The following is a 19,242-nucleotide window of genomic DNA, read 5'->3' as shown; positions in this document are numbered from 1 at the left end:
ACATGCATTGCTGTATTCACATTGAATACAAGTATATTTGATGCTGTTTACATATAGAAGTAAAAACTCATGGTATAACAGTGTATTCACATTGAATACAAGTATATTCCATGCAGTTTACATAATAGAAGTAAAAACTCATGGTATAACAGTGTATTCACATTGAATACAAGTATATTTGATGCTGTTTACATATAGAACTAAAAACTCATGGTATAACAGTGTATTCACATTGAATACAAGTATATTCCATGCAGTTTACACATAGAAGTAAAAACTCATGGTATAACAGTGTATTCACATTGAATACAAGTATATTTGATGCTGTTTACATATAGAACTAAAAACTCATGGTATAAACAGTGTATTCACATTGAATACAAGTATATTCCATGCAGTTTACATATAGAAGTAAAAACTCATGGTATAACAGTGTATTCACATTGAATACAAGTATATTTGATGCTGTTTACATATAGAAGTAAAAACTCATGGTATAACAGTGTATTCACATTGAATACAAGTATATTTGATGCAGTTTACATATAGAAGTAAAAACTCATGAGTATAACAGTGTATTCACATTGAATACAAGTATATTTGATGCAGTTTACATATAGAAGTAAAAACTCATGGTATAACAGTGTATTCACATTGAATACAAGTATATTCCATGCAGTTTACATATAGAAGTAAAAACTCATGGTATAACAGTGTATTCACATTGAATACAAGTATATTTGATGCTGTTTACATATAGAAGTAAAAACTCATGGTATAACAGTGTATTCACATTGAATACAAGTATATTTGATGCTGTTTACATATAGAAGTAAAAACTCATGGTATAACAGTGTATTCACATTGAATACAAGTATATTCCATGCAGTTTACATATAGAAGTAAAAACTCATGGTATAACAGTGTATTCACATTGAATACAAGTATATTCGATGCAGTTTACATATAGAAGTAAAAACTCATGGTATAACAGTGTATTCACATTGAATACAAGTATATTTGATGCTGTTTACATATAGAACTAAAAACTCATGGTATAACAGTGTATTCACATTGAATACAAGTATATTCCATGCAGTTTACATATAGAAGTAAAAACTCATGGTATAACAGTGTATTCACATTGAATACAAGTATATTTGATGCTGTTTACATATAGAACTAAAAACTCATGGTATAACAGTGTATTCACATTGAATACAAGTATATTCCATGCAGTTTACATATAGAAGTAAAAACCCATGGTATAACAGTGTATTCACATTGAATACAAGTATATTTGATGCTGTTTACATATAGAAGTAAAAACTCATGGTATAACAGTGTATTCACATTGAATACAAGTATATTTGATGCTGTTTACATATAGAAGTAAAAACTCATGGTATAACAGTGTATTCACATTGAATACAAGTATATTCCATGCAGTTTACATATAGAAGTAAAAACTCATGGTATAACAGTGTATTCACATTGAATACAAGTATATTCCATGCATTGCATATAGAAGTAAAAACTCATGGTATAACAGTGTATTCACATTGAATACAAGTATATTCCATGCAGTTTACATATAGAAGTAAAAACTCATGGTATAACAGTGTATTCACATTGAATACAAGTATATTCGATGCTGTTTACATATAGAACTAAAAACTCATGGTATAACAGTGTATTCACATTGAATACAAGTATATTCCATGCAGTTTACATATAGAAGTAAAAACTCATGGTATAACAGTGTATTCACATTGAATACAAGTATATTCCATGCAGTTTACATATAGAAGTAAAAACTCATGGTATAACAGTGTATTCACATTGAATACAAGTATATTTGATGCTGTTTACATATAGAACTAAAAACTCATGGTATAACAGTGTATTCACATTGAATACAAGTATATTCCATGCAGTTTACATATAGAAGTAAAAACTCATGGTATAACAGTGTATTCACATTGAATACAAGTATATTTGATGCTGTTTACATATAGAACTAAAAACTCATGGTATAACAGTGTATTCACATTGAATACAAGTATATTTGATGCAGTTTACATATAGAAGTAAAAACTCATGGTATAACAGTGTATTCACATTGAATACAAGTATATTTGATGCTGTTTACATATAGAAGTAAAAACTCATGGTATAACAGTGTATTCACATTGAATACAAGTATATTCCATGCAGTTTACATATAGAAGTAAAAACTCATGGTATAACAGTGTATTCACATTGAATACAAGTATATTTGATGCTGTTTACATATAGAACTAAAAACTCATGGTATAACAGTGTATTCACATTGAATACAAGTATATTCCATGCAGTTTACATATAGAAGTAAAAACTCATGGTATAACAGTGTATTCACATTGAATACAAGTATATTTGATGCTGTTTACATATAGAACTAAAAACTCATGGTATAACAGTGTATTCACATTGAATACAAGTATATTCCATGCAGTTTACATATAGAAGTAAAAACTCATGGTATAACAGTGTATTCACATTGAATACAAGTATATTTGATGCTGTTTACATATAGAAGTAAAAACTACATGGTATAAACAGTGTATTCACATTGAATACAAGTATATTTGATGCAGTTTACATATAGAAGTAAAAACTCATGGTATAACAGTGTATTCACATTGAATACAAGTATATTTGATGCAGTTTACATATAGAAGTAAAAACTCATGGTATAACAGTGTATTCACATTGAATACAAGTATATTCCATGCAGTTTACATATAGAAGTAAAAACTCATGGTATAACAGTGTATTCACATTGAATACAAGTATATTTGATGCTGTTTACATATAGAAGTAAAAACTCATGGTATAACAGTGTATTCACATTGAATACAAGTATATTTGATGCTGTTTACATATAGAAGTAAAAACTCATGGTATAACAGTGTATTCACATTGAATACAAGTATATTCCAGAAGCTTTACATATAGAAGTAAAAACTCATGGTATAACAGTGTATTCACATTGAATACAAGTATATTCCATGCAGTTTACATATAGAAGTAAAAACTCATGGTATAACAGTGTATTCACATTGAATACAAGTATATTTGATGCTGTTTACATATAGAAGTAAAAACTCATGGTATAACAGTGTATTCACATTGAATACAAGTATATTCCATGCAGTTTACATATAGAAGTAAAAACTCATGGTATAACAGTGTATTCACATTGAATACAAGTATATTTGATGCTGTTTACATATAGAACTAAAAACTCATGGTATAACAGTGTATTCACATTGAATACAAGTATATTCCATGCAGTTTACATATAGAAGTAAAAACTCATGGTATAACAGTGTATTCACATTGAATACAAGTATATTTGATGCTGTTTACATATAGAAGTAAAAACTCATGGTATAACAGTGTATTCACATTGAATACAAGTATATTTGATGCTGTTTACATATAGAAGTAAAAACTCATGGTATAACAGTGTATTCACATTGAATACAAGTATATTCCATGCAGTTTACATATAGAAGTAAAAACTCATGGTATAACAGTGTATTCACATTGAATACAAGTATATTCCATGCAGTTTACATATAGAAGTAAAAACTCATGGTATAACAGTGTATTCACATTGAATACAAGTATATTTGATGCTGTTTACATATAGAAGTAAAAACTCATGGTATAACAGTGTATTCACATTGAATACAAGTATATTCCATGCAAGTTTACATATAGAAGTAAAAACTCATGGTATAACAGTGTATTCACATTGAATACAAGTATATTTGATGCTGTTTACATATAGAACTAAAAACTCATGGTATAACAGTGTATTCACATTGAATACAAGTATATTCCATGCAGTTTACATATAGAAGTAAAAACTCATGGTATAACAGTGTATTCACATTGAATACAAGTATATTCGATGCAGTTTACATATAGAAGTAAAAACTCATGGTATAACAGTGTATTCACATTGAATACAAGTATATTTGATGCAGTTTACATATAGAAGTAAAAACTCATGGTATAACAGTGTATTCAACATTGAATACAAGTATATTTGATGCAGTTTACATATAGAAGTAAAAACTCATGGTATAACAGTGTATTCACATTGAATACAAGTATATTCCATGCAGTTTACATATAGAAGTAAAAACTCATGGTATAACAGTGTATTCACATTGAATACAAGTATATTTGATGCTGTTTACATATAGAAGTAAAAACTCATGGTATAACAGTGTATTCACATTGAATACAAGTATATTCCATGCAGCTATATATAGAAGTAAAAACTCATGGTATAACAGTGTATTCACATTGAATACAAGTATATTTGATGCTGTTTACATATAGAAGTAAAAACTCATGGTATAACAGTGTATTCACATTGAATACAAGTATATTTGATGCTGTTTACATATAGAAGTAAAAACTCATGGTATAACAGTGTATTCACATTGAATACAAGTATATTCCATGCAGTTTACATATAGAAGTAAAAACTCATGGTATAACAGTGTATTCACATTGAATACAAGTATATTCCATGCAGTTTACATATAGAAGTAAAAACATCATGGTATAACAGTGTATTCACATTGAATACAAGTATATTCGATGCAGTTTACATATAGAAGTAAAAACTCATGGTATAACAGTGTATTCACATTGAATAACAAGTATATTCCATGCAGTTTACATATAGAAGTAAAAACTCATGGTATAACAGTGTATTCACATTGAATACAAGTATATTTGATGCAGTGTTTACATATAGAACTAAAAACTCATGGTATAACAGTGTATTCACATTGAATACAAGTATATTCCATGCAGTTTACATATAGAAGTAAAAACTCATGGTATAACAGTGTATTCACATTGAATACAAGTATATTTCATGCAGTTTACATATAGAAGTAAAAACTCATGGTATAACAGTGTATTCACATTGAATACAAGTATATTTGATGCTGTTTACATATAGAAGTAAAAACTCATGGTATAACAGTGTATTCACATTGAATACAAGTATATTTGATGCTGTTTACATATAGAAGTAAAAACTCATGGTATAACAGTGTATTCACATTGAATACAAGTATATTCCATGCAGTTTACATATAGAAGTAAAAACTCATGGTATAACAGTGTATTCACATTGAATACAAGTATATTTGATGCTGTTTACATATAGAACTAAAAACTCATGGTATAACAGTGTATTCACATTGAATACAAGTATATTCCATGCAGTTTACATATAGAAGTAAAAACTCATGGTATAACAGTGTATTCACATTGAATACAAGTATATTCCATGCAGTTTACATATAGAAGTAAAAACTCATGGTATAACAGTGTATTCACATTGAATACAAGTATATTTGATGCTGTTTACATATAGAACTAAAAACTCATGGTATAACAGTGTATTCACATTGAATACAAGTATATTCCATGCAGTTTACATATAGAAGTAAAAACTCATGGTATAACAGTGTATTCACATTGAATACAAGTATATTTGATGCTGTTTACATATAGAACTAAAAACTCATGGTATAACAGTGTATTCACATTGAATACAAGTATATTTGATGCTGTTTACATATAGAAGTAAAAACTCATGGTATAACAGTGTATTCACATTGAATACAAGTATATTTGATGCTGTTTACATATAGAAGTAAAAACTCATGGTATAACAGTGTATTCACATTGAATACAAGTATATTCCATGCAGTTTACATATAGAAGTAAAAACTTATGGTATAACAGTGTATTCACATTGAATACAAGTATATTTGATGCTGTTTACATATAGAAGTAAAAACTCATGGTATAACAGTGTATTCACATTGAATACAAGTATATTCCATGCAGTTTACATATAGAAGTAAAAACTCATGGTATAACAGTGTATTCACATTGAATACAAGTATATTTGATGCTGTTTACATATAGAACTAAAAACTCATGGTATAACAGTGTATTCACATTGAATACAAGTATATTCCATGCAGTTTACATATAGAAGTAAAAACTCATGGTATAACAGTGTATTCACATTGAATACAAGTATATTTGATGCTGTTTACATATAGAAGTAAAAACTCATGGTATAACAGTGTATTCACATTGAATACAAGTATATTTGATGCAGTTTATACATAGAAGTAAAAACTCATGGTATAACAGTGTATTCACATTGAATACAAGTATATTTGATGCAGTTTACATATAGAAGTAAAAACTCATGGTATAACAGTGTATTCACATTGAATACAAGTATATTCCATGCAGTTTACATATAGAAGTAAAAACTCATGGTATAACAGTGTATTCACATTGAATACAAGTATATTTGATGCTGTTTACATATAGAAGTAAAAACTCATGGTATAACAGTGTATTCACATTGAATACAAGTATATTTGATGCTGTTTACATATAGAAGTAAAAACTCATGGTATAACAGTGTATTCACATTGAATACAAGTATATTCCATGCAGTTTACATATAGAAGTAAAAACTCATGGTATAACAGTGTATTCACATTGAATACAAGTATATTCCATGCAGTTTACATATAGAAGTAAAAACTCATGGTATAACAGTGTATTCACATTGAATACAAGTATATTTGATGCTGTTTACATATAGAACTAAAAACTCATGGTATAACAGTGTATTCACATTGAATACAAGTATATTCCATGCAGTTTACATATAGAAGTAAAAACTCATGGTATAACAGTGTATTCACATTGAATACAAGTATATTTGATGCTGTTTACATATAGAACTAAAAACTCATGGTATAACAGTGTATTCACATTGAATACAAGTATATTCCATGCAGTTTACATATAGAAGTAAAAACTCATGGTATAACAGTGTATTCACATTGAATACAAGTATATTCGATGCAGTTTACATATAGAAGTAAAAACTCATGGTATAACAGTGTATTCACATTGAATACAAGTATATTCGATGCAGTTTACATATAGAAGTAAAAACTCATGGTATAACAGTGTATTCACATTGAATACAAGTATATTCCATGCAGTTTACATATAGAAGTAAAAACTCATGGTATAACAGTGTATTCACATTGAATACAAGTATATTTGATGCTGTTTACATATAGAAGTAAAAACTCATGGTATAACAGTGTATTCACATTGAATACAAGTATATTCCATGCAGTTTACATATAGAAGTAAAAACCATGGTAAACAGTGTATTCACATTGAATACAAGTATATTTGATGCTGTTTACATATAGAAGTAAAAACCCATGGTATAACAGTGTATTCACATTGAATACAAGTATATTCCATGCAGTTTACATATAGAAGTAAAAACTCATGGTATAACAGTGTATTCACATTGAATACAAGTATATTCCATGCAGTTTACATATAGAAGTAAAAACTCATGGTATAACAGTGTATTCACATTGAATACAAGTATATTCCATGCAGTTTACATATAGAAGTAAAAACTCATGGTATAACAGTGTATTCACATTGAATACAAGTATATTTGATGCTGTTTACATATAGAAGTAAAAACTCATGGTATAACAGTGTATTCACATTGAATACAAGTATATTCCATGCAGTTTACATTGTAAAGAACCAAAACAATTTATTCTTTATTATTTTCATTATTTTTCCTACCCTTTATTCTTACGTAACATTAATTTTCTATACGCCCCTCTTTTCTATGTAATTTCTTCCTTAGACGTTTTACAGACTGATTTACCCTTCAATCGTTTCAACTTAATTTTCTTGTAGTTCGACCTTCATGAAACCCGTATAAAAACTTTTGTTCTATAGAAAATAGCGAGAGTCACTTTTCACAAATCAGTTCCTAAAAGAGTTGTTCCCCAATTTTTTGTGCTACTGAAATAAACTTTACTAGAAACGACAATGAAAAAGTAAGTTAAAATATTAATAACTTACATTTGGTGGAAGCGGAGTCGAACTCGGCTTTCGTGTTAAGTTGAATAGCGTGTGTTTTTGTTTTGTTTTTTTGTTTTATTGTTTGTTTTAAATTTTGTGGTAATAAGTGTTACTTATTACCTTCTCTTCGTTTTTTGGCTTCCAATTTGGTTGAATTTTTTGATAACTTTTCATAGTTATAAAAGAACATGCTTTGTTAGGAATTAGTTCGTTATAAAAGATGAGGGCAAATGAGGATAGCGGTTTAGAAACCACTTTAGAAAGAAGATCTGTAAGAAAAGGACCACTAATACAAAGATTTGTTCGATCAGTACGTGAAAGGTTCACTCCTTTAAGATCAGGAGGCGGGTCGACGTCAATTTTGAGAAATAACGAAAATCTAGGTGTCGAACTAGATAGTGATAGCCCACATCAATCAGATATTGATCTTCTTGATTCCAATGAAATTAAAGAATTGAGAAATGATGATCAGTGGAACGAAGTACTTAATATGCAAGTATCATCACAAGACGAAACCGTAGTCGAACCCCTGATAGGCGAGGAGACAAGAGAATTGCTATCATATAATCAACTTCTAGAACAGGCTCGGGCAATTACGGACCTTGAAAAAACAACAGATAGGGTAGAAAACACAGAAGATATCTCTATAGATTTCCAAAACCTAGAACTAGTAAATGAAGAGAACCAAGATCGGGCATGGTTTTATCAGCAATACGGAAATACGAGAATAACGGAAATTCCTGTTGACGATCTTATTTTTGAATTGCAGTATTTACTTCGAAGTGAAAAAAAATTAGAGTTAACAAACAAAGAAGTAGGAACAGCCTTAAGAGCATTACTCTTAACCGAACCCACAATTTTGACACCAATTGAACTCTTTAAGCACTGTGGTCTAAAAACATACTACGAAAGTACTGATTCAGAGTATGAATCAGTGCACTCGGGAGAACAACAAAGTAGGTCAGAATCAGAGTTAGTGCCCCAATCTTTAGTAACACTCGAAACTGAGGAGGAAAGTTCTAAAAACAGCGTACCCATCAAAATTGTAAGAGCGGAAATCCACACGCAAGGTGATCAGATTCCTTTAGATTGTCCTAAATCGACCCCTAGTACCACAACAATCACTTGTCCGGCGGTTACTCATTCACAGTCAAGTATGAATACTCAAATTCCTCAATCACAGTTAGCGTCCACTCCGTGTAACTATTTACCGTATCAAGGACTACAAAGTCGGAAAGTCTCCTTTACTCCAGCGTCGATCGTTGAGCAGTCAAACAAAATCATGCAAAATAAACCTTCAGAAGAAACAAACCAAGGCATGCCCATTAAAATATACGTAAAAGAATTGAGCCGTTTGATGGAATCCGGAATGGATTATGAGGATGCTTCTAAAGCAGCTGATTGTATTGTGCAACACGTTCTAACGAATACTAAACGTTGCATTAATTCCTCTCAGAAAACGAAGCCTAATGGACAGCCTGTTTTTAGAACTAGCTCTCAGCCTTCATATCTTACCTCAACCCCTTTACATACACAACCACTTGCGTTAAGTGGACAAAGTGTAAAAATTCCAAGCATGTACAATAAGCAAAGTAATAACGGAACCACTCCAAAGTACTCAGTTACCAGCTCCATTCCTAAAATGAATCCCTTAGTAATGTGTCCGTCAAAAGTAAACAGTATAGGAAACACAAACAATTTTATTTCTAACGCCATCGATAAAAATAAAAAGTTACAACAAAGCCAAGCAATGACGTTATTTAGTAACGTCGGAATTTACGTAGACCGTGAACGCTCCGGTCGCTTTGATGACTGGCTTGCACATCTAGAATCAGTACTGGTTTTAGGCGATTTTGAGGAGTCAAGGAAAATTATCTTACTACGCTCCAAATTGTATGGTGAAGCAGCTGATGAGTTTGATAACTTTAAACTTGAAAACCCAATTAGCGCGAAAATTTACGACAGAGTAAAGGAGCGTTTAATTAAACTTTTCCACTCTACAGAGACCAGATCTAAACAAAGCGTTGAATTTCATAATATGCAACGGGAACCCGAAGAAAATATGAGACGTTATGCGAATCGTATACGCAAGGCCTTCCACTTAGCGTATCCTATAAAATACACGATAGATAAAGCAACAGCTTTTTCCAGAGAACAAATTATGATGGACAGATTTCTGGAAGGGCTGTCTTTCGACGTCCAGACCAGACTTAAGTATAAAGAATTCGCAACTTTTGAAAAACTCATAGAAAAAGCTGAAATGACGGCCATGGCAGTAGAAGAAGCCCAAGTTAGATCCAGACTAAATGCTTTTCAGGCCAAATACGTCGAACCTAATAGAGAATTTACTAAAGTAAAGGACGCTTTAGATCGCCTTAGTTCCCAGGTGGAATCAAACACTCACCAAAAACATTTAGAAGAAAACATGGAGAAAATGCAAAGACAATTATCCACCAGGAGAAACGTGAGTTTTTCACAGCGCTCACCACAGTTAAACCCTCCAATCAATAAAACAGAGGATTTATATTTTTGTGATTTTCACAACGATTGGGGCTATCACTCAATAAACAATTGTAAAGCAAGGGAGAGTCAAGCTAATGATAAATGTTTTCGTTGTAAAGAAATTGGACACCGAGCAAACTTTTGTCCCCAGATAAAAAATTTGAAACCCACTCCTCCAGAGGGTTATGACGGAAATGGGAAAAAACTTCCTTTGTTTGAAGAAAGGCGAAACTAAAAACTACCGATGTAAGCGTTGGACCCCTCGGTGGAACTAAGAAAAAGCCCCGACATCATATAAATAGTTTAGCAGTAAAATCTACAGTTCCTAGGATAAGAATAAAAATCGGAAATTCTGTTGTAAAAGCGCTGTTTGACACTGGAGCCGAGAGAAGCGTTATTAGCAGCAAATTTTTCATATAAGCTTAAAGAAGGAAAGGAATTAATTAATTTCACTAAAGAGGTAGATGTGGATCTTTTCAGCATAAATGACAGGCGCCTCGTCACGGAAGGCACAATTACCGTTAACTTTTTGTGGCAGGCAGAAGAAACGCCACGCCAAGCACTTAGGCAGAAATTCATAGTCGTAAATGGAATTGTTGAAGATTGCGTTCTAGGGCGCGATGCACTTTGGAAACATCAGTTTATCTATAACGGAAAACAACAGTCCATCTACCGAGTCCCGGAAATTGATCACTTCCAGGAAACAGAAAATCCCTTTGTGATTAGCAAATCTTTGAGAATTCCTCCAAATTCCACTAGTCTCCTAGAGACTAGAGAAGAGGAAACTCACCCTTTCAACCCTCTCAATACTTGTCATTTTGTTAGATGCTGTAATATTCCCTCCGGGCTTAGCTTGGAACCCTACATCTCTACGACACCAAATCGTTCGCTCCGTGTGGTGGCTGTTAATGGAACAGATAAAACCATATTTCTACCTCGCCTTACAGTGTAAGGAACCCTTCATATTTCCAGACCTTCAAGAAAGCCAGTTGAAACAATGGCTTCAATTAGCGTAGCTTGAGGTCCAATCAACACAGCAGCCGTTGAGTCGGCTCTTCCAGACATAGATGAGGAAAAAAAAGAGCATTTCCGTAGATTAATAATAAATAATTATAACAGTTTTGCTTTTAAAACAAGTGAGTTAGGCCATACTACTTTAGTAAAACATGTCATTGACACACAAGGACAAGGTCCTATTCGTCAAAGGGCATATCGCACGTCTCCAAAACAAAAAGAGATAGCTAAAAATATCATTGATGAACTGATGCAAAATAAAATAATTCGTTATTCGATGTCCCCGTGGGCAGCCCCGATAGTATTAGTAAGTAAGAAAACAGGGGATGTCCGTTTGAGTGTAGATTTTAGAAAATTAAATGCAATTACAAAAAAAGATTCTTTCCCTTTACCTCGTATTGACGACGTTTTAGATTTACTTGTGGGACAGAGGTATTTTTCCACATTAGATCTTGCCTCCGGATATTGGCAAATTGAGCTCGAGGAGGAATCCAAAGAAAAAACAGCCTTCATAGTCGATGACAATTTGTACGAATGGAATCGTTTGGCGTTTGGTTTAACCAACGCCCCGGGAACGTTTCAAAGACTGATGAATTCAGTTTTACGAAGAGTTATTGGAAAAATTTGTCTCGTTTATCTTGACGACATAATAATTTTTTCAAGAACAATTGAAGAGCATTTTAGCAATTTGAAGACTGTTTTTTCCCTCTTAGAAAACGCGCACCTAAAAATGAAATTGTCAAAATGTGAATTTTTAGCGCAATCCGTTTCCTATCTTGGACACGTAATCACGGCTGAAGGAATAAAACCAGACCCTGCTAAAATTGAAATCCTTGTTAATTACAAAAGACCTGATACAGTAAAAGAATTACAATCTTTTTTGGGACTAGCCAGTTACTACAGACGATTTGTAAAAAATTTCTCTACCGTCCCCCACCCCTTGTTATCACAGACCAAAGGAAAACCTACTGATAGTGTAACTTGGAAAACAGATGGAATTTCAGTTTTTGAGTACTTGCGACAATGTTTGATATCAGAACCTATCTTGATATATCCGGATTTTTCAAAGGAATTTCTGATTTAAACGGATGCAAGTAACTATGGCTTAGGAGCCGTCCTTTCTCAGATGAAAGACGGAAAGGACCAACCTATAGCCTATGCAAGCAAACATCTTAATAAAGGGGAAATCAAGTATTCGACAATAGAAAAAGAGGCTGCAGCAGTAGTGTTTGGGATAAAACGTTTCCGACATTACTTACAAGATCAACCTTTTGTTATTGTAAGTGATCACAGGCCTCTTCAGTGGTTGCAGACTTTTAAAGACGAAACAGGGCGACTAGGTAGATGGGCGATCTTGTTATCTAATATGAAGTTCAGTGTTAAGTACCGACCAGGTCGAGTACACGAAAATGCTGATTTTCTTTCTAGAATACCGATGAATCTAATATCTGCCATTCCTGCAGACAACAACGTAATGTGTCAAGAACAACAGAAAGATTCTCTGTGCAAAGCAATCGTTACGTTTTTGGAACAAAATGAACCTTGGAAAAAAGAAGATGGCCCGATGCCTTCTTGGGTCGGTGAAATAGATTATTTCTTTGTAGAAAATGGTCTTTTATGTAAACACTACGAACCTACGTCAGTGAAAAGAAGAAACTTTGAACAGTGTCAAGTGGTTGTTCCACTTTCTCTGAGAAAGCAACTTTTACAAGAATACAATGATTCCCCATTGTCAGGACATATGGCAACTAGGCGAACATTCTTTCGTCTAAGGGACAAATACTATTGGCCTACCATGTTACGGGATGTTAAGGAATATTGCACTTCTTGTGAACCTTGTGCGCTGGGACGTCGAGTGCACAGTACGAAAGCCTATCTCAACCCGTTAGACCTCGCTACAAGACCTTTTAAAGTATTGGGCTTAGATTTCCTAGGTCCAATCAAACCGCATTCACTTCAAGGAAACAATTATATATTAGTAATCACGGATTACTTTTCTAAATGGATAGAAGTCATTCCTCTTACCAACTGTACCGCCCTCAGTACTAGTAAAGCCTTAGTAGAACGAATTATTTTACATCATGGTCCCCCGAAAGTAATAATTACAGATCGAGGCAGTAATTTTACTTCTGAATTATTTTCTGCGCTTTGTAGAGCTTTAAACATTAAACGCATGAAAACAACTGCGTATCACCCTCAGACTAATGGACAAACAGAGCGATTCAACAAAACTGTTGTTGAAATGATAAGGAAATATTTGGAGAATGGATTCGAGCGGTGGGAGGATATTTTAGGCCCCGTTGTTTTCGCTTATAATAATTCTGTCCACTCGTCAACACTTGAGACTCCATATTTTCTAAATCATGGTCGTGATCCAGTCATGCCGATTGATCAATTCCTCCGTCCTCTTCCCCCAGTAATAGTTACTCCCTCAGACTATAAAAGTCAAATTATGAAACGCTTACACGAAGCCTTTCAGCTTGTCAAAATCAATCTTTCCCAAGCTCGTGAACAACAAAAAGCCCAGTACGATAAACGCGTAAAAGAGCAAAAATTTAACGTAGGAGATAAAGTTTTACTGGACATGCGAACGCCCTTGGCGGGAATTAGTAAAAAACTAAAAACCAATTCCACGTTTTATAGGCCCTTTTATAATTTTGAAAGTAAGCAACAATAGTACTGTGGAAATACAACAAGACGTAGGAAAACAAACTCAGCTTGTACATGTGAATCGAATAAAACCCCTATTTGAATCAATGATCTGGAAAGACGAACCAGGTGTCGACTTTTTTTATGTAAGAATTGAGAAACAAGCCGAAAAATTCATACAAGAAACCGTAGATGAACTCGAAACTTTTCCTCTACCCCTAGAAACAAACCTTCAATCTGAGTTAGAACAAATTCCTTGTGAAAAAGAAACTCCTACTCAAAATTTGATGAGACCCCCACCCACAATTCCTCCTACTCCAAATTTAATGATAAGTTCACCAACAATTTCCTTACCTTCCAAACCGATTCCAGAGACGTCAACCTTACCCATACAACCAGAGCGTCGCCTCGGGTTACGTCCTTGAAATCTTTTAAAACCAGTTGTAAAATTATGAAATTGTATTGATGTAATTTTTTTTGTTTGTTAATTACGTTCGAATCACTTTAACTAGCTTTAAACCGTGTTTAAATTCTAAAAACTTTGTATTAGTAATCTTAATAATTCATAGAATGGATCCCTGAAATTGATTTTTAAATTACTTTTCTCATAGATTATGTCTTCTACCCCTCCTCATCATACCGTTTTTCTGTCGCCTCCATGCTCTTAACATCACTATTTGTAATTGTACGGCTGCTCAGCCAACAGGGTTCCTAAAATTCACTAGCGATGACTGTGATTATCAAATAGGCCCCCTTCCCGCTATTCCAGTATATTATGATGTCTATTCTACTCTTCCCCAAATTACCCGTTTTGTTGGCCATTTGTGTACCATATGGCTGGAAAAGAAACACATCTATACTGACTTCTGGGGTTGGCAAACTCCAAGTCAATCAAGAGTGCCAATAGAAGTCAATGCACATGAATGTGAAAAAATGCGTGATTCCCGATTGTGCCATGGCAAAAGCATGGACTACTTAGGAAACAATAAGTGTCGTTCGAACGTATTCCAAACGTGCAGGGTAGCTGGCTTCAAGTCACAGGTGATCAGCTGATCAACTGTCGATTAGAAGAAGTTACTTTAGAAACTGAGTGCGCTAACTGTACGATAAGTTCACCCATTGGCGATATACCGGGAGGTATCAACGGATCCGTTTCTCACAACCTAGTGACCATTGTCTGGAAAGAATCGTTAAGAGAAGTTCAACAGTGCAAACTAAGGCTTGTGGAAACAGGTATCGCTCAACGTTACCTGACTAACAACAGTGAAATAGAAAGAATTCGTGACGTCGAACAATAACTTGACTTTGTTTACAATACAACTAACAAAGAATATTGTAATTCATCCGAAAAAAGTTACAAACAAGTAATCGGAATGGACAAAGTTATTTTACGTTTACATTCTTTAACTGATACCAACGCTCATCCGAGTAAACCACTGGAAGAAGACATCGAAAAAATTGCTGACATTATCCGGGCTGAAATCAGCGGAGCAGCACATTCTCAATACGCACGAGACCGAACTACCGATGGAATAAATGGAGTGGCTCGAGAAATTCGAGCTCTGCAATGTGAAAATCGAGTGCTGGCACACAAAACTGCTATCGCCACCGCACAACACAGTGGATGGCTTGCTGCCAGTTACCTTAATTTACCCACATGTAGCAAATTGATAGCCACTGGTGAATCGATCAGCGTCTATCAATGCTCCCCGAAAAATTCAACGATCACCACTGAAATCACAAGCTGTGGTCCTCAACCCAAACTCGGCGACTACACTTTAGACACTGAAGGATGGGAACTGACGCCTTACACCCCCTGTTACTGGCACAAAAATTTCGTCAACATCAACGGCCGAGCACATTTTTACAAAAACAGTTCTTGGCATCCAATCGTCCCCGGTGTAATAATCCAAGGACATAGTTTGATCAACACTTTGCCGTATGAAATTGATAAGCTACTCGCACTAAGTTTACACCCCGCGCTAACCCCCCACCCGATGAGCACCGCAGCTGCAATCGCCGAGATAATAGCTGCTGCTAAAGAAGAACATAGCATCGACCTTGGAAATCCTTTTCACATGAGCACTCTTCTTTCCTCACTCCAAAAAGAAAAGAACGTTTCCCTGTCGTCTAAGATTCTTAGTTGGTCAAGTAGCATTTGTAGTCTTCTAGGGATGGGATTTATTGGATTCTTTTTCTTTCATTTTTGTGGAGTAGGTTCCCTTATTGCAAGATACATACCTTGTTGTTCTTTTCTAAGTACTTGTAACCCTTTCACTTGCTTCACCAAAACATCTGATAATGATATAGAAGTAGGCCACCCCGCGTTATTAAACCCCTGAAATCCATCCCCGCCCATTACTATTGTAAACTTACCCGCCTCTGTTCAACAACCCGCCTCGGAACTTTTTGTCCCATCAGCCCCTTTTCTACAAAGAGAGCCTCCACGGAACAAATTCCACCGGGACGCACTAAGACAAGCGCATCGAGAAGCAGCTGTTCTGTTGAATTAATTAATGTTGTTTTCTTGTTTTGTCTCACTTTCTATTCCGTTCCAAATTTGACCTTGATTGATTGCGAGACGCAATGTTTTGGAACCGGATAGCTATGTAAAGAACCAAAACAATTTATTCTTCATTATTTTCATTATTTTTCCTACCCTTTATTCTTACGTAACATTAATTTTCTATACGCCCCTCTTTTCTATGTAATTTCTTCCTTAGACGTTTTACAGACTGATTTACCCTTCAAACGTTTCAACTTAATTTTCTTGTAGTTCGACCTTCATGAAACCCGTATAAAAACTTTTGTTCTATAGAAAATAGCGAGAGTCATTTTTTACAATTCAGTTCCTAAAGAGTTGTTCCCCAATTTTTTGTGCTACTGAAATAAACTTTACTAGAAACGACAATGAAAAAGTAAGTTAAAATATTAATAACTTACAATATGTAAAGAGGATCGAATATACTTGTATTCAATGTGAATACACTGTGATATTATGAGTTTACACTTCTATATGTAAACAGAATTAAATATACTTGTATTCAATGTAAATACACAGTGATATTATGGGTTTACATTTCTACATGTAAATAGAATCTAATATACTTGTATTCAATGTGAATACACTGTAATACCATGAGTTTTTACTTCTATATGTAAAAAGCATCAAATATACTTGTATTCAATTGAATACACTGTTATATTATGAGTTTATACTTCTACATGTAAACAGAATGAAATATACTTGTATTTAATGTGAACACACTGTGATCCTATGGGTTTTTACATCTATATGTAAACTGGATAAAATATACTTGTATTCAATGTGAATACACTGTGATACCATGGGTTTTTACTTCTATATGTAAACAGGATCAAATATCCATGTATTCAATGTGAAAACACTGTGCATAATTAGTTTACCCTTCAACGTGCAAACAGAATCAAATATACTTGTATTCAATGTGAATACACTGTGATGTTATTAGTTGACACTTCTACCTGGAAATAGAATCAAATATACTTGTATTCAATGTGAATACACTGTGATATCATGAGTTTTTACTTCTATAAGTTAACAGGATCAAATATACTTGTATTCAATGCGATTAAATTGTGATACTATGAGTTTACACTTCTACATGTAAACAGAATCAAATAACCTTGAATTCAATGTTAATACACTTTGATATTATGAGTTTACACTTCTACATCTAAAAAGAATCAAATATACTTGTATTCAATGTGAATACACTGTAATATTATGATTTTACGATTCTACATGTAAATAGAATCAAATATACTTGTATTCAATGTGAATACACTGTGATACCATGAGTTTTTACTTCAATATGTAAACAGGATCAAATATCCTTGTAGTCATTGTGAATACACTGTGATATTATGAGTTTGCACTTCTACATGTAAACAGAATCAAATATACTTTTATTCAATGTGAATACACTGTGATACTATGAGTTTTTACTTCTCTTTTTAAACAGGATCAAACATACTGGTATTCAATGTGAATACACTGCGATACAATGAATTTTTACTTCTACAGTACCTACCAGAAGTTTTTGGAAGCCTGAGAGAACCATATGCATAAACGCTGTTTTTGCGGTTCTCTCAGTGCCACAATCTTCACCCAAATGGTACAATTTTTTGTGTGTACGTTCTCATAAATAGTGAGAACGTCCCTAAATTTTTCCAGAATTTTATTTTAATGGGAAGGGTGGGTGAAAATTCGATGAAAAAGTCTTTAGAAAGCCGAGAGGACCTTATGCAAATGAGGTCACTTTGGCTTTTTTTTTTAACAAACAACTAGGGCTACGAAGACGCAAAAGGGCTTAAAAAAAAGAACTACGTTAGTTCTACCTGCAGCCTAATTTTCAGATTTTTTTCTTTTTATCCAACGATTCTACAGGTGGTTAAAAAACGAAATTATGGAAATCCCTTTTTTGCGGCATCAACCGAAGTTGCCGAATTCTTAGAAACCCTTTGTTTTTTTTCCTACAGTTTTACCAGAGTAATAGAATACTATATATATTATACATAGTATTCTATTACTCTAGTATATATATATATAGTATTCTATTATATATATAGTATTCTTTTACTCTGGTAAAACTGTAGGAAAAAAAAACAAAGGGTTTCTAAAAATTCGGCAACTCTGGTTGATGCCGCAAAAAAGGAATTTCCATATTTTCGTTTTTTAACCTACTCTAAAACCGTTGAAGAAAAAGAAAAAAATCTGTGTTTTTTCTCGCAACTGGTGGCAACACGAAAGCTAAAAGCTTTCAATTCAATTTTTCGCCCACTTCTTTAAGGGAAATCCAATAGTAGGACCCAGCTGTTACTACTAAGAATCAAGCAACGGAAAAGGTCGGAAAAACCCGACATCAACTGAAGAAATTTCGGTGACAGGAGCAGGAAAGTCCAAGCCCCCCTTTTCTCTTTTTGCCTTAGGTCGTTCCAGCAACCAAAATAAAAATGTCACGAGGGGAATCGGCAACACGCGCAGGCCTGAAAGGCCACCTTACTAGGACG

The 19,242-nt window shown here is 33.5% G+C and overlaps 1 protein-coding gene across 1 annotated transcript; it reads left to right on the top strand.

The window, feature by feature from the left end:
• Positions 1–9,697: 9,697 nt before the first annotated feature.
• On the top strand, positions 9,698–10,720 carry LOC123470550 (the record flags this gene model as incomplete). The annotated part of the gene is made up of 1 exon (XM_045170883.1): positions 9,698–10,720. A coding segment is annotated over exon 1 (945 nt), but the record flags the coding sequence as incomplete, so codon positions are not given.
• Between the last annotated feature and the right edge of the window lie 8,522 nt (positions 10,721–19,242).

Source organism: Daphnia magna, linkage group LG3 (assembly GCF_020631705.1).
Source record: "Daphnia magna isolate NIES linkage group LG3, ASM2063170v1.1, whole genome shotgun sequence".
Classification (NCBI taxonomy): Eukaryota; Metazoa; Arthropoda; class Branchiopoda; order Diplostraca; family Daphniidae; genus Daphnia; species Daphnia magna.
The sequence above is the reverse complement of the archived record's forward strand: the minus strand, read 5'-3'. Positions and strand labels throughout refer to the sequence as shown.